Here is a 16620-nt window from a genome sequence, read left to right as displayed (position 1 = left end):
TTATCCTATTGCTTTGCTCCGCTGCCTCGCTCTGTTGCCGTGTACCCGTAGAAGCACCCAGGCAGCACACAAGTCATATAACTGGCCAACAATTTAACCTTATGCAGGGTTAAGCTTTATTATATAAGTATGTATAGAAGCTGTGTGTATTGCCAAGTTCTGTATTAAAGTTGTTTTTTGTTATGATAATGCTATTAGCTGAGTTAGTTCTGTAATTTGCCGATTTTATTTCTTAAAGCTGAATAGTCATCATAAATAGAACTGTTACTCAAGACGCAAGCACCGCTTCGCGCGACAGCATTCGTATCATACCAAGGCAAGGGGTTGCACTGGGCGGAGCGTCACGTTTTTAACCCCCGACCCAAAAAGAAGGGTGTTATAAGTTTGACCGCTGTTTGTCTGTCTGTGGCACCGTAGCTCTTAAACGAGTGGACCGATTAGAATGCAGTTTTTTTTATTTAAATCAAGTTTTCTAGCGAAGGTTCCTAAACATGTTTCACGAAAATCGGTTTAGACGTTTGAGATATTGAACTGGACGCTGTTATGCAATAGTGTGTGTGTCACTAGCACCATACAAGATTGAGAAATGTGTTAATGTGACAGAGTAATAAAGTAACCAGCTACTTTTGTTGCTGTCCGTACTACTTTATAAAAAAAGCTATATACTATCGTATATGTAATTTGAACTGAACCTTGTATTGTTCACTTAGTAATAATAATTCAAGAAAAGGATGGTACGGCCGTGTCGCTTTTTTGCTCGACTTGGCGGAGGCACTGCCGTGCCCCCAGATAGGATTTATAGATTTTGAGATACGAGCTTTTCTCAAAGTAGAAGCGTATCAAACCCTGTAAAATCTGTTTTATGTAATTCTTGCTTTCTTAGTATAAACAATACTAACAAATAATGGATCCTGGTTATCTGAATAAATAAATTTTATTATTATTAATTCTCATTTTTTTACTATCTATGACGTTGATAGTCACAGACCCTATACTACGAAATGCAAAATTCGAACTTCGTACCTTGCCATCTTGCTCACACTAATATTGTTTAATACAAGAATGAGAGGGACGGTACGATACGAACTTCGATTTTCAGAGCAGAGCAGAGGTAGGGCTTGAAATCGGTACAAGAAATGCTGATGTATACCGCTTCAGTACCGGTAATTTTCCAGTATTTTCGCTATCCTTTTCACACACAGGTAATTCAAACGTTAACTTTATTTTCCTTCCTGTTCCCACTACGTAGTACTAAGAATTGTTGTTAAAAATAAAACGCACATTTCAAACCAGTTTCTTTATTTCGTGTTCATCATTTTAATACAACATACGAGTAAATTTATCATCAGATATTATTTATCAATTCTTAAATGCTAACTTAACTAAGACCTGAATAACAAGTATGTATGTATGAGTATTTGAGGGCGTGTTACACTCTCGCCAAACGTGTACAATCGTTCTGCTCCGGGCGTTCGCTATTGCTGCTAATGCTCGCTCGGCGCAAGTGTAAACGCATCCTATCAATGCGCCTGATAGATCCACAGATACATCATAAATGATCTATGAACTATAATTAGTAGAAAGTTGTTCAACCCACACAGTTCGCATTTGAAATTTAACCAATAACGAAGTCTTATTATTTTTTAAAACCCTTAAAATTGGAATGTTCAGATAATAAATATTAATTGGAAAACTTAAGACCTTGATAACTTTTTCGGCAATAATATTACAAACAAACCCACACAGGCAATCTTAACTAATATGAACAAATAAGATTATCAAAAACACAAACTGATAGTTCACACTGAAAACATATGGGATAACTAAGTAAAGTTAGATTCCCACATAAAACAGTATAAAACTGACGGAAAGACGAACAAAATGAGAGGTGTGAAGTGTCCCATGACATTTATTATTATTATTATTAAATATTTCCATACAATGTTGTTGTTTCTCAAGAATTTTATGTCAAAAATGTGGAAGTTAGGAAGAAAGTGACCCTCGCTTAAATTTTACTCCTTTTTGTGGGAATCTACACTCGTGTAAATTTAAAGTTCATACAAAGGTTTACCTGAAGATTAAACATTTATATGTATGCTTCGAAACCGAAACACCGAGCTATATTCGACAACCATCAACTAACACAGACTACTTAATTCACTTTGTCCGTAATTAACATTTTCTGGGTACATAGTTGGAGAACCGGGAAAGTAATAACGAGGAGACAAATAATTGACACGAAGTGTCGGACAATGTGACTAGAGACAGGTAGCTCTTCAGAAACTACAAGAAAACAAAATTATAAGAATATACAAGAACTTAAGCCAACTTATCTCATGAAACTAGGAGTAACTTAAGCTAACCTAATCAAAACTTGACTAGCTTCGTGTAAGCGAAAATATAAATAAATATTATACTACTGAAATTTCAGGATATGTTCTGTTTTGTCTGTTCTCAGACTAATAAAGAAACTAATTTTACTGTCATCAACAGCTAAACATTATAGACCATAACTTACTCGTATGTCAGCGGTTTAGTCTCCACGGAAGATTAGGAAATAGGCTCATGCAATATCCCGTGGTAGATTTAACAAATCCCCTCTTAATGCACCTCTACGACGCTCAAGTTCATTGTAATCGCTGCCAAAATATCAGGTCTCTAGCTACAATGATTAAGGATATGCTTTGTTTACCAGTTAATCATTCACTGGATTTCAAACGTATAGATATAAGACTTATGTAGGCTCCTGAGTGCCCAGCAGCAGCAGATGTTCCTGTACTCCAACCTCTGGCCGAAGTGTGTGGTGTTCTGGCGTTTCGCCGTTTAGGGAAGTGACGAAGACGACATTCAAAAATCCCGAGTAATTGTAAGTAATAATTGTATTTTTTATTTTTACAGCGCATTGGTTTTATTACTGTAACGCTGCAATTTTTTATTGACAAATAAATGAATAAGAGTGAAACATTGCTTTGGTGGCTTATTTATTGCTAAATTGTATCTTTCCACCATGTTACCTTGCAGGCGGTGCGGTTGACACCCGATCACGTTAGCCCGCCTAGCCAGCTAGCCACTGTAGCCACCTATATTTCTCATTCAGTATGATTTGTAAGTATCAGAATTAAATCGGTAGTTGAGTGCATTCTTGTATCATGTACTGTATCAACTCGATCTTATGTTCAAGATTAATGCGCTTCATATGTTTATGTTTGTATAACGATCGTTTATCTTTTAAGTTCAGATCAAATATAGATATTCTAATAAGTGACAGATTAAGATGAAATAATGAACTAACCCAAACTTGACAAGTTTTTATGAGTAAGTGGGTATGCATTATTGGCTAGAGATTTAATAATTCTTTTCCGGTGATTTAAAGAACGATCAACGGAACATGATATTATTGGATAATACCGATATGATGATTAAGTATTAAGCTTCTAAAAGAGCCACAATGAGAACAGACATACAGAAACGGAGGTAAATATCCAAATTAACAACACAAAAAATTAAGATAACATTGGTGCGTATAACGTAAGTGCGGGAAAAGAATTGTGAAGTAGGAATCGGGAAAATTGGATGTGCATCGTATAGGCGGAGATAGGTAGCTTGTTCACATATAATGTCCGTATAATCTAAAACATGAACACTAAACAACTAAATCATTTGCCACGATCAAACTGCTTTTTCGGCGGAATTAGTCCACGTAAACACCAATTCAAACACGTTAAAAGATAATGAATCGCAAGCGAGTGTGATTCGTGGCAATGATATTACCACACTTTAAGATAAAGTTCCTACACAGTTATAAACCTTAATGTATCGATTAGCATTCAAGTTCATGAAAAAATATATCATTGGAAATATTTTTCAACTTCTCTCCTTAATTTCAAACCACCCAAGAACATCTTAATTATGCATGTGACAACCGATTTTTATAACTACATGTATCCCTAATAACACTTTGGCAACAAATAGTATTTTTGTTTTAGTATTCCCATGATCAACAGGGCTGACATCTGGAATTAACATTACCATGAGTTTCTCACCATCTTTCATCGCTTAATTTCATCGTCTTTAAGTTAGAAGACAGAGAAGTTGGTTGAAGATAATGCAACATCGACGGTAGTTGACAGTCTGACCGCTCTCACACACATTTGGCTATTTATTTACCTAATTTTCATTAACCTAACCTTTCCGTCCGTCAACTACCATCGCATCAACGCAAATTTACTGAGTACACTAAACCAACACAAAACAATTATCCAGATTTCTTTTTTACTGTGATCAGTCTTAAAATTGAGTAATACCATCTAACTAAAAAATGAACCCTTAACTTTACCTTATACCGTTGCTAGGCCTGAACTATATAACTTCGGAATTGAGTGAGGTTGTGTGTGGTAGGAGTTAGGTTAGTGGAAGTGAGTCAAGAACTATTATAGGGAGATAGGTATAAAAGTACGTAGTATTAAGTGCAGGCGACGATATACCTGCCTACGCGTACAAACCCACGAACCGTATCGCTACGACAAAACGGGAAAAGGGAAATATTAACTGTCTAAGGAAAAGGCTTCTTCTCCACTAGTAAGGCTCTCGGGGAGGCTAGTTTACACCGTACTTAACACATACATTATTGGTTTAGAGTAATCAACATTGAATAGTTTTCATTTTAATATTAATCTTAATACTAAAGAGTACAAAAAATAAAGGAAATTTTATGAATACCTATGAAAAACAACAAGTTCAGCGAAAACCATCGCATATCTTATTAGAACAACATGTTTTTTTTTTCGTTACAGTAACATTATTTCACGCTTACGAAGTATAGATGCGAAGACCCGGCGCACGCGCCGCCCGTCCCCCCCCCCCCCTCACCTCAATCCCAACAATCCCTTATCTACAATTCGCGATTGTTTCCCTTCGATTATCCTCAAAGTATCAAAAATATCTGCTTGAACAGCCCTTTCCCTTAGAGAAAACTCGATAGAGTACATTTTGAACAGTCTCAAAGTAACTAATGAGTAGGTAACAAGTTATCAAACGTGTTAAATGGGGATATGCACGAATCGAAATATTGAAATCAACAATTATCATAAAGTTAGACATAGGACGTAGATACAGCGACGCTACAACTACCGACATCTATGCTAGCCGGGTTACATACGACTTACAAGATATAGCACTTACAATACAGTTTGATAATGCTTCATATTGAAATGTGAAATTTTAAGTTTGTACAAAATTCAAATGTCTCAATAAAAGGATAACACATTCCTTCAATTTTAAGGCCACGGCGCAAAATGGTGTTTCAGTATATTAAAGTTAAGACTGAATTTAACATTTATGTTATAAGATGTCATTAAATACTAATGACGGGCCTTATTTACAGTGCACGTGCGTGTCGTTAATGACATGTGGTGCATTTGATTTGCAATTCAGATTCGAGGTGGAAGCTAATTCGCGTGATATTAAAAGTAAGTCGTGCAAAAGCACTTTTCTCTTGGAAAAGTTGAAACAGCGCGTATCAATGTTACTCCTGTCGACCCCAGCCCACCGCTGGGAGGCTCTCCTCGCGTCGATCTACATTAACACTAGGTTCATAAAAAATATTAATAAGAAACTCACACTGTTTGAAGCTCAAGGTGTGCCTTAACCACTAAACTAACATAGACAATGCGATATCTAAAAATACACACTACTCCATACGCTAAGTAGGATATAATTTAACTTTACTCATCATAAGCATGTGTTCTTATAACTGGCAGGATGGCATTAATTAAGTGTGTAAAATCGATTTGTGTGTGGACAATTTAAGCATCATACAACTAATTTAGGTTAACTTACTTGCATACACAATTACATTTAATTATCTAAAAGCAGTTATCTTTGGCGACTAGCTTCGTTAAGAAAGATTCCAAACTCTGCTCCGCCCCGCCCGATCCTCCCGTCGCAATCTAAAACGAAAATGGTCTATTGTTCTATTAATTTCATTTATTTCTCCAACGGCACCACTAAGTGGAAGATATGTTGCGTCCAATCGCTTGGACAATTCACTATTAAACCTTTTATTATTTCAACATGCGAATATTCCAAAACTGGGTAAGTATTGTCCTTATATCAAACAAAACGTCAATTTCTCATAAATACTTCACTAACCGTGCCCGACTTCCGCCTTCCCCCATTTATTAATAAGAAACATTACTTGATATGTCATTAGCTACACCATTATTTTCCTATGCAGTTTCATTTGGAATCTTTCCAGTACAAAAATTATCTTCTTAACTAAAATCACACACCTTACAGTTACGCTATCTAACACATGGGAATATCCTCGAGATCGATGGTGTCCGAGCGAGTCGTAGTACAAGTAAAGTGCATCAGTCCAAGTACAGTAAGCTGCGTCATCATCGATCTATGGTACATGAAGGAGCAAAGAAACGCATAGAACAATGAAATGCATGCCTATACTTAAATATACTATCAATTAGTTGAATCCATATCATTTAGCCACGAACTCTCAAAACATTGCCACTAAAAAAATTTCTTTCTTGTGAAAATAAATACTATTATATGCAAACGTTTCAACTAACTTAAGCGATAGTAAAATATTTTTTACAATAAAATGTATCATAAATTCAAACGCGACTTAAAACAGCGTAATTTTCTTTGAGGATGGATGGTTTGTGCTCGTGTGTGCTTTGTAATTTCTCCTTAACTTACAACAATCACAATTTGACATTTTGTGCGGCGTGGGCCCCCCCGCGCGACCTACTTCACCCCGCGGACGCCCCCGCCACCGCACCACTAACGAATTTACTCTCATTCACTTTGAAACACAACGTCAGTCATCGATTTCAGTAAATCATTGAATACATTTCTTTCCAGAAAAAATACTCCAAAAATCAAGTGAAATACCAACGTTCTGTGCAATTCACTAAAATATTCAATTAGCGAATAAATGGAATTCAACAATACAACACCGCTACCATAAATCACAATATTCCGTAGAAGCGATGTTAAAAATTACAATTATTCAAATTCAATGACACTTTTAATTAGAAAATGAATGCAATTCCTGAGCGTTTCGCGTGAAGGACGCGTACCTAGTAGGAGCGACAATGATATTTACAAACTTTCCATAATACATATCAACGTACCGTTAAGTTCTATCAAATTCAACGACGCTCTACTACGTAATATAATAAATGACCAATCCGTTAACCACATACAATCTGACAAGCTAACATTTATACATTATTTCTACCTTGATGAATACATTAACAGGTGTATTTAGTAACTGCCACAAAGGTACCCAACAACGTTAAGAGTATACGTACGTCTACGGATATGGTTAGGGAGACCCTTAGGTTCAAATCGAATCCAGACACTCGCCAATTGCTTTGTCTTAAACAACAAATTCAATGTCATGTTTTTAAAATTATGTCCCTAACAACAAAGCCTCAATCCTAAATAACATCTTATAATGTAGTGACCTATCGTTGACTCGTAATTCATAAAAAAATACACACTTTCCTTTTTGTTCTCACACGGTTGTTTGCTTTCTTGTACTGTGCCCGGCTGCCTTTACTCTAACAGTAATCCTAAGAATGGCTTAACTCTACGATATTTACATTATTTTCTACACACTTCCTGGTAATCGTGATGTCTAATTCGGAAATAAGTTTTCTGTTAATGATGGGACGAGGTACAAGCTTGAAATTTCATCAATGAGCAGTGAAGACTTAGAAATTGGAAATTTTAATGCATTTTAGATTTATGGCTACGTTTAAAGAGATTATTGGATTGAAATTTTGGAACAGCAGTGGCGTTAATATATGAGATATCAAAGAAAATAACGTAAAGATTAATGAAAGTGATATTTTTACACTGATCGATAAGAAACTAAACGTGGTTGAGTATGATGAAGAACAAACTGAATTAAATCATACTTCGTATTGTATCTTAAATGTTAGCCTTAAGAAAACTGCTGAGTATAAAATTATAAACGATCGAGTAAGCCTAGTTCGTGCTTACGTTATTCTAATAGGTGCTAAAGTTAGTAGTAAAATGTTCCCTATAGTAATTGACTTGGAAATAGTGGTTTTTGGTTAGCGCTTTTAATTTTTAAAGCAGGTGCTGCTGAGAAGGGAATCCAAGAGTCCAAATCAGAAAGTCAAAAATTAGTGGAAAAGTAAAGCTTATTCGTGTTACAAAGATTAACCTACGCTTAGTACAAATAGTTCTTATCACGAAGATTTATAGCCTACGATCATAAGAATATGTATTACGCTTATTTCATGTTTACCGAGAAGTTAGTTTAATACCGCCTAATTCACTGAGAAGCTGATAAACTGCTGTGGTTCATTACTAAAAGATATTTGAGGTGCAAAAGTAATTAGAAACACAGCTAAAGTTACCATTTTGTCCAATAAAAAAAGTGAAATCGTAATGTGAGTTACATCATGTCATTTCATTCTCGCTAACGTGGTTAGCCCTTGGAAAGAGAAGGAAGATGAGTAATCACGTGACTATGGTCTTACCATGTTTAACCTAACGTCTAACTGTCAGTTCAGTATGACGTCACATCGTGGACTCTCCACAATGACGTGTATTTTGTGACGTCTCTGTGAATTGTATTACTAAAAATTCTATTCAAAATTGTGCCGGACTCTAAAATTAGTACCTATGTAATGTAATTGGGCCATCGAGTTTTGCCAATTATAAACACGTAGATATCATTGATAACATATTTATATTTCCTTAAGCCAGCGAAATATGATATTATTATGACATGGAATACAGTTTCTCTCAATTCTTTCATTTGATAACTTGAATAATGTAATGTACGTAAACTCTTTAATGTACGAAAATAAAGAAATAAACATTGAGGTACATGTACCAAAGAGCGAACTTATTCCTACTTATAAGAGATCTATCAGTCAACCTAAATAAGTAAACAGTAAAATAAAGTTTGAAATTTTAAGACTCAATTTCAGGTGAAATTATAAATATGTACCTATTCGATATCTCAGTATTCATAAATGGCTTTAGTTTATTGAGTGCACTAAATGTGTGTAACGTACTTAACTCTAAAGCAATACTTACGAATCTCATGCCATCGCTTGTTCCCCAACACCAACTGTTTCAAAGTAATACTTATCAAAATGCACACACACGATCAAGTAAACACGCGCACACACACACACACAGGGACCTACCACCACACTGAATTCTGCAAAACTTTTAAAAAAGTTTTTATTTGAGTTTTAGAAACGTGAATAGTTTTGCAGAGTTCAACATAAAGTTTGTGCTAAAAAATCATTCTGAAGTTGATTTATAACCTATTGTGAGAACGGCAGTTGCGTGAATAGGTGGAGATTTCTGAGTAATTGAAAAGTTAATATTTTATAACATATAAAAAACTTGATGATCAGAGTTATAAAAAGACAATTGTGTATTTGGTATTTATGTAACTTACAGTGCACGGACTTCAATTTTAAAAAAGCCCACGGAAAATGACAAATTTCATGTAGGTAGCAAAAATGGATTTTGTTCGATTAATTAGCACAAACGGGCTTTTTTCACATCAGTCGCAACTGATTTAGTTCCAACTAAAGTAGTCACGACCGAAGACAGGAACACTACTGAAGCACTACTCGGGCAAAAACAAAATAAAACACACGTTAAAACTGCAATGAATTGGTATTATTAAAAAAGCAATTATACAACAAAAATAATTCAAAACAAAACGATGTACATTAATTTAAAGAACAATGTTTATACAAATAATTAAAAAAATATAATAATTATAACAACAAACATCGACAAAATATATTTAAAGACAAAACATATTTCAAATTTTAATCAGTCCTCAAGCTTTAGAAATGCAATTTTAAGAATGAAATGTTTTTCATATTGAAAATCATTTTTTTACTTATATATTATGCAAAAAACACAAAAAGTTAATTGTGAACGAGATTTTTGTAATAATAAATCAATAGGGATGAAACTTAAAATACCGTATCAGGTTAAAAATTAAAATAACTAACTCATTACCGTCATAATAAAAAAAAAATGATCCAAACGATTACACTGCTTTACAATGAAGGTGTAGGTGTAGTTGTCATAATTTGCAAATCTTATGATAAAATTTTGATACTATGCTATACTTAATATAAATATAATACGTTGTAACGATCTCAATTAAGTAGAAGCGTATATAGTTACTGATAGGCAAACATTCGTAATCATTATGGCAGGAGTTTATTGATGTGGGTCGAATGGATAAAATTTTGGGAATACTGATGCCATAATTTTTATGAATGAAACTTGGCAAAGTCTAAACGATTGTGTTCACCTGGTTTTTAGCGTTACCTCGGTTTGTTGAAACGAATTGTTTTAATGTAAGAAGAGTTGTAGTACAGCAGTTGTGGTAAATTCGTCATAATATATTGTAATGAAGTGAAACAGGTTGAAACAATTCGTCAAAAAAAAGCGAGGTGCAAATGTTGCGGAAGCTAAAAATCCCAATCAATCAAGACTTCCATTCAAAACTTTAGACGATTCAGTAGATTAAGTGAAATACAATGTATACGTCCGATCTTAGGAATTGTAATAATTTATTAGGAACAGGGCAGCCTATATTAAATCATTGGTGACTCATCACTGAAATTTCGACTCTAGAGATCTTAAATCAATTCTACTTCACCTAATCTAGTGAGTATCCGATAAAAAACATATTTCGCTATTGAATCGAAGACGCGTCGCGATGGGCGGGCATTCGTTCGTGACTCGCACTTTTGGAAAACTTAGAAACAAAGAGAAAATCTGCTTTTTCAAATGCTCGGCAATTAGTGCAAGTATGTAGACAAAATCCATTAAAATAAAATCCATTCAGAAACTAGCGATAAGAATCAAGATTATCGGAATACACTTGCACTAACGAGTTAAAAGATTTATAAATTCTGTTCAAGTCGATCAGAGTCTTATCAATCAAAGTTGTATGGTACATATTTACAAACAATACTAAATATCACTTATTACATCACAACAAAGTTGTATGGCACATGTCTTGCAGGTAAAGCGAGATACGGCCCGCCGCGCCGGCGCGTCTTCAATACCATCAAAGAGATTATCTTTAGTTAGAACATTGGAATATCACCGAGCTCATCATAACCTAGACCATAAACTAATGCAGATCAAAAATTAAGAAAATGATCCCTCGACCCTAATAGACGGATCGAATCAGATCTCTTCACTTGTCATAGATTCAGCGATTAAAAAATAACTAAAAACGATTATTTACTAAGAAAACCAAAACTATCTGAAATCAAACTAAAATAATTCTGCTAACACACTCACACATGGTAATGAAGTAAAAAATAATAGCATAATATTCATAAAATACGAAAAAGTAAATGTTACACATGCACCGTATAATACTACTGCTACAAAAATAAAGTTGTTTCCACATAAAAAAATATCTTACCAGAATAACAAATTGCATAATTACTTGTATACCGAGCGAGCTATAATACTCCAGTAAAACGCTAGTTACACACGTATTAAAATCTCAAAAAATTATCATTATTAAAAAAAAAAGTCTAGCGAGACGACCATTTCCTAAAGTGCTCTACTAGTTACTACCGTGTCCAATTACTTAAAAACATATTCAATTACTAGATTTGTATAAAAACGAACAATATTATCAACCAAGTGTTACTTAACTTTAAAACAACGTAAAACATGAATTTCAGGTCCGTGGGCTCTCAGTGACTAGGCGGTACGACGATAGCGGTCGGGACAGAACTCTTCCAACAAATTAAAAGAAAACTACAGCCATTTCATTCATAACCTAGTAACATCATAATCTAAAATGCTTTATAATACTCGAGGTTCTTGTTGGAAGATGGCGCTATTCGAATCCGGAACTAAGCTGAAGTCTATAAAACATTTTTGATCAAACCTAGTTTTGTGATATCAAAACTTGCCGTTTGGCGCGGACATTAGAGGAGAGGACTCGTAGCAACTCAGTTATCGAAGTGTCCGAGGAACGCCGCAGTCTACTTTGTCATTGATAAAACCCCTAACATCACTTTCCCTAAATTTTGTAACTACATCAAGAGGGTAGTAACTAATGATTGTCCACATCAGCTCAATCAATTTAACACTTACCTAATAATAATGTAACAACTTCTTACTTAGTTTCATAATCATATTTCCATCGACACAGAATAAGTGCTAATCAAAAACAGGAAGTGCCATTGTGCCGAAGAATACCTTAAAACTAACAACAATACCGCTCGATGCTCTCTTATTACGATAAAATCACACGCTTAACGCCTAACAATTTGTTAAGTAATAATAGTTAAAATATTGGTCCAACAAATGGGCTAAATAATACAAATGCCCTTAATATTCATCCCTAATTTAACGATGTGGGATATGAAAAAATATTATTCAATAGATCAAAAAATGATAAGGGTCGAGAACACCGTTCGTAATGCCTGGATCGTCCAGCGGAATAATCTCCATCCTTAACTAGGTACTCGAATAACAATGTCAATACTATGACTAATCTCATTACAGTTCCGTTTTGAAATATCTGTATATATATATGCACAGAGATTTTATGCCAAAACTATTTCAAGAACTCCCATCGTAAGTAGAATTGATCACATCGAGACAGCCGCAAACGTCGCAACACGTGCACTTACAAAAACTAGCAAGTACCATGATTTCACTTCAATTGTCACATGCAACTATTCAAAAATTGACACATATGGCCGATCCGACACTTGCAAGTTATTTGCGTTTCAACGTATGGAATTTTGGCTTAAAGTTCATCGGTCATTCCGATCTCATGTGATCAGGGCGGGAGGCTCACATGCCTATAGGCGGGACCTGCACGTAGCGATAGATGTAGAGCCGGTAATCCTTGCTGGCAAGCACCACAGACCCGTCGTCCATGAGCGCCACGTCGAAGCATTGGGCATGCTTGACCTTGCTCTCCAGAGCCGATACCAACTGCCCGTCCTGCGTGAAGATCGTCAGGTTAAAGTTGTTGTGGTTGTCCGCGATCAGGATCTCGCCGGCCGCGTTAATGCCAACACCGATCGGGTAGTTAGTCACCCCCTCGCCTCCGATCTGACGCAAGTAGATGCCTTCGTAATTGAAGACCTTAACACAATGTGCTCGGTTGTCACTAATGAAAATTTCCTGTTTGTCATTGACCACAACCCCGTTGGGGAACTCTAAATGCTTGGAGCAACCGAACTTCTGCAGCACATTGCCCACTTGATCGAAGATGATTACGCGCATAACTTTGCATTCGACCACTACGATGCGTCCCTTGTTGTCGACGGTGACGCCGCGCGGGTGTTGTAGGATGTTGGCACCAAATTTCCGTACGAACTGACCGTACTGGTTATATATCTGTATTTGGTGTGTCGGGGATCTCTCAGTGACGATGATATCGCCAGACGTGCGAACAACAGCGACTCTGTTGGGGTATAGGAGTTGACCGTCACGTTTTCCACATTCACCGAATTGGAACTTAAAGCGACCTTCTTTGTCGAATATTTGGATGCGATGATTGTTTGTATCGGCGACGATTATGTCATTTTGAGCATTGACAGCGACGCCACTGGGTTCCGTGAACTGACCTTCCATAACTCCAAACTCACCGAATTTGCAGTGATAGATCATCTTTTGTCGTTTAATTTGAGATTTCGGTGGGAAAATGGCAGTAGAAATAAGCTTGTTCGTCAGATCTAAGATAGGGTCGTTGTGTGAAGCAGACGTCAGGCAGTAAGGGTCGTTATTGGTAGGCGGAAATAATGAGTCGCATCCGCCGTTTGACCATTTTTCATACGGGTTAATACCGTTTAAGTTCATGTCTCCAATGGCGGTGGAGAATGGGCCGAGGCTGCTGGCACCGTTGTTGAATCTTTTAGAGATAATGTTTGATTCGAAAGGCGAAGTGGATTGACTGGTAGGTCCAAGTAGGCCGTTGCTGTACGGACGGTCTAACACGCCGTTGAGTCCTGTAGGAAGATGGATACCACCATTTAAGCTCCCGGAACTGCCATTGACACTACTGCTGCTAGATGATGAGCCACCGTTCAATAGAGAGCCGTTGGTGGGGCGGGCAATAGGTGGCTGTTTAGTGGGTACATTAGATTCATTGCTGGAGCGTACATACCCGAAAGTGTTTCTCACGCCAACTTGTATCGCCTGATAGTTCGAGACAAACTCAAGTTCACAAGCCGTCTGGACGGTGTGTTCTGGTGTCGCATTCATCAGTGTCTGTAGTTTGGTATCTAACAATTTCCTGAACATCAAAATTTCAGCTAAGTTGGCGCATTTTGTTAGTCGCTCTACGAAGTCGCAGGTTTGATAAATCTTGTCAACCGTCTCTTGAGCTTTTTGGCCAACAACTGTCAAGGCGATCTGTTTTGTTGAGAATACGCTTTCGAGTTCCTTCAATAGTTCCTGTTTGCGTTCCTCGAGCATGGAACGGTAGAATTGGAACGTGTCATTAATTTCATTTTGAGCTTTGTGATACTGCACTTGTAATTTACCAGCGGCGTGCTCCACAGTCTTGACGATGTGCCTGATCTCAGTGGCTCGAGTCTTTGCTTCATTGACTGCAGATTGCATCAGCTCAAGCTGTTTAGGTCCGGCATCGGACAAGTGCTCGTAGTCATGCAGCGCAGCGGGGTGTTCAATGATCGTGCACTCCTTGCAAACAGGCACCGAGCAAGTGCGGCAGAAATATTTCAGGATGTCGTTTTTGTGTCTCGGGCAGAAAGCGGTCTTATCTCCGCTCGTTGTGAGGGTCGACCCGAGCATACCCTTGTCGTCCTTCAGGTCAGTGAATGCCAGCACGCGGTGGCCTTCAAAACAATGCATGAATTGGTGCGCCATGACGCAATTTGGGCACAGGAAATTAGCGCAGTCTACGCAACGCGCTACGGCGTCGGATTCCTTCGATTTGCAGCCCGTGCAGCGAGCCGAGGGCGAGCTGGTCTGACGAGCAGATGGAAGGAGGTCAGCGTCTTGCTCGACGGCTGCAGCGATCACGAGGTTTGTAAGCAGACCGGGCACCCCGGCGGACGGCAGCTGACTGTCCACGCGGCAAGTCACGCACGTTACTTTGTCTGGGTGCGTTTGTTCCCTCTCCAGGCAACCCCGGCAGAAGGTGTGAAAGCAATTGAGTACTTTGGGGTCGACGAAAGTCTCCCGACAAATAGCGCAAGTGGTATCGAGACCGTCGAACTCACGAAGGTCACATACAGCGGAGTCGCTCGCGGGGGGCGAGGAGCCGCTAAGGGTCAGGGGCGATAAGGAGCCACGCTCCAGCGAACCTATCGAGTTGGCACCGGGCAGCGACTCAAGGGACGGGGTGCGTGAGGCCATCTTCAGGAAACCGGCATCCCTGGAACAAGTAAAAAAAACACTATTACCATTTATGAATAAATTTACAGCACTATAATTTAACAAGAACATATTCATATTTCACGCAACAAAATTCTAATATCAATTTGGAACGCTGTAACGTATATGCATCTCCGTTCCTGACCTTACTGATACAGAGGAGCCGTGCCATAAACGTGATAAATAGACAAGCTTTACTCAATAATTTCGGTAAATTTACGAGCAGCCGGGTGAAATACCGGAAGGAGCGAAAGCAGTGGCAACAACATCAATAAAGGCGACGGCGCGGCGAGCCGAAAAGTGCATTTCGGGAACGCCTCTGGAATGTTTACATCGGGGTTCGGTGCAGTCCCTACAAAGGGCGCCCGTCGCCATGGCAACACATGGGGCGAATCGAAAGGGGATACTTCGTGCTCATTCGAATTAGGGTGAGGGTGGAAATTTATTTTGACTCCCTCGTGTTTAGAAGAGTACCTAAGGGGAGAGATATTTGCGAGGTGAATGGCCTTGTTTTATAGAAGGTAGCCAGAATTCTCAACAAAAAGGTATGAAATTGGAAGCGTTCGAAGATAAACTTGAACACTTAATTAGCTTTGTATGGAATTCTTAGCTCATCGAAATTTCCGATAGTGTCTGATTGAATAGACTCGGGAGCAATACGGGAATTTACGAGGTAAGCTTCAGCAATACATTACAGCGGTTGGTCCGGCTTAGTCCCCTGTGACAGTGACGTCGGCTCGATTGCATTGCCTATGCGCTGCATACGAAATGGCCATGCTGGGAGGCGACTAATGATAAAATTTGCAGGCGGAATTCGGAACTATATCGCTACTGTTTATTCCCTTTGAGAGTAACAGCACGATACGCTATGCATTAAAGTGGTTTATTTGTAAGCGCGGCGATGCTTCAACCCTGACAAGGGATTATTGTGTCACAAACTTGCATGTTTAGAGATAGAGGACGTCCGCTTTGTTTACGTGTAATTAAGGAGCGAATTAATTTGGTACCACGCTGCTTGTTTTAATCTACGGTTAACGTGTTCTATATTATACTGCAATGCTTTAATAACTGTCGTAACTCATTTACGTCATATTTATAAACCGCTGTGAAACTATTTTTAGTATAGTTATAGAACGAGTATAACCAAAAAAAAACTACCAATAATGACAGCATTTCTTACTCAAGAAA

The 16620-nt window shown here is 37.8% G+C and overlaps 1 protein-coding gene across 9 annotated transcripts in view; it reads right to left on the bottom strand.

The window, feature by feature from the left end:
- Nucleotides 1-1282: 1282 nt before the first annotated feature.
- brat (tripartite motif-containing protein brain tumor) overlaps nt 1283-16620 on the bottom strand; it is a 603590-nt gene continuing 588252 nt past the window's right edge. For all 9 annotated transcript variants that reach the window (XM_074098345.1, XM_074098342.1, XM_074098341.1 and 6 more), the window contains one exon: nt 1283-15433. In XM_074098345.1, the coding sequence (XP_073954446.1) occupies nt 12877-15414 (2538 nt within the window). In that variant the 5' untranslated portion in view covers nt 15415-15433 and the 3' untranslated portion in view covers nt 1283-12876. The remainder of the gene's footprint in view (nt 15434-16620) is intronic.

This window comes from Choristoneura fumiferana, chromosome 15 (genome assembly GCF_025370935.1).
Source record: "Choristoneura fumiferana chromosome 15, NRCan_CFum_1, whole genome shotgun sequence".
NCBI lineage: Eukaryota > Metazoa > Arthropoda > Insecta > Lepidoptera > Tortricidae > Choristoneura > Choristoneura fumiferana.
This window is presented reverse-complemented; position numbering and strand designations above follow the sequence as displayed.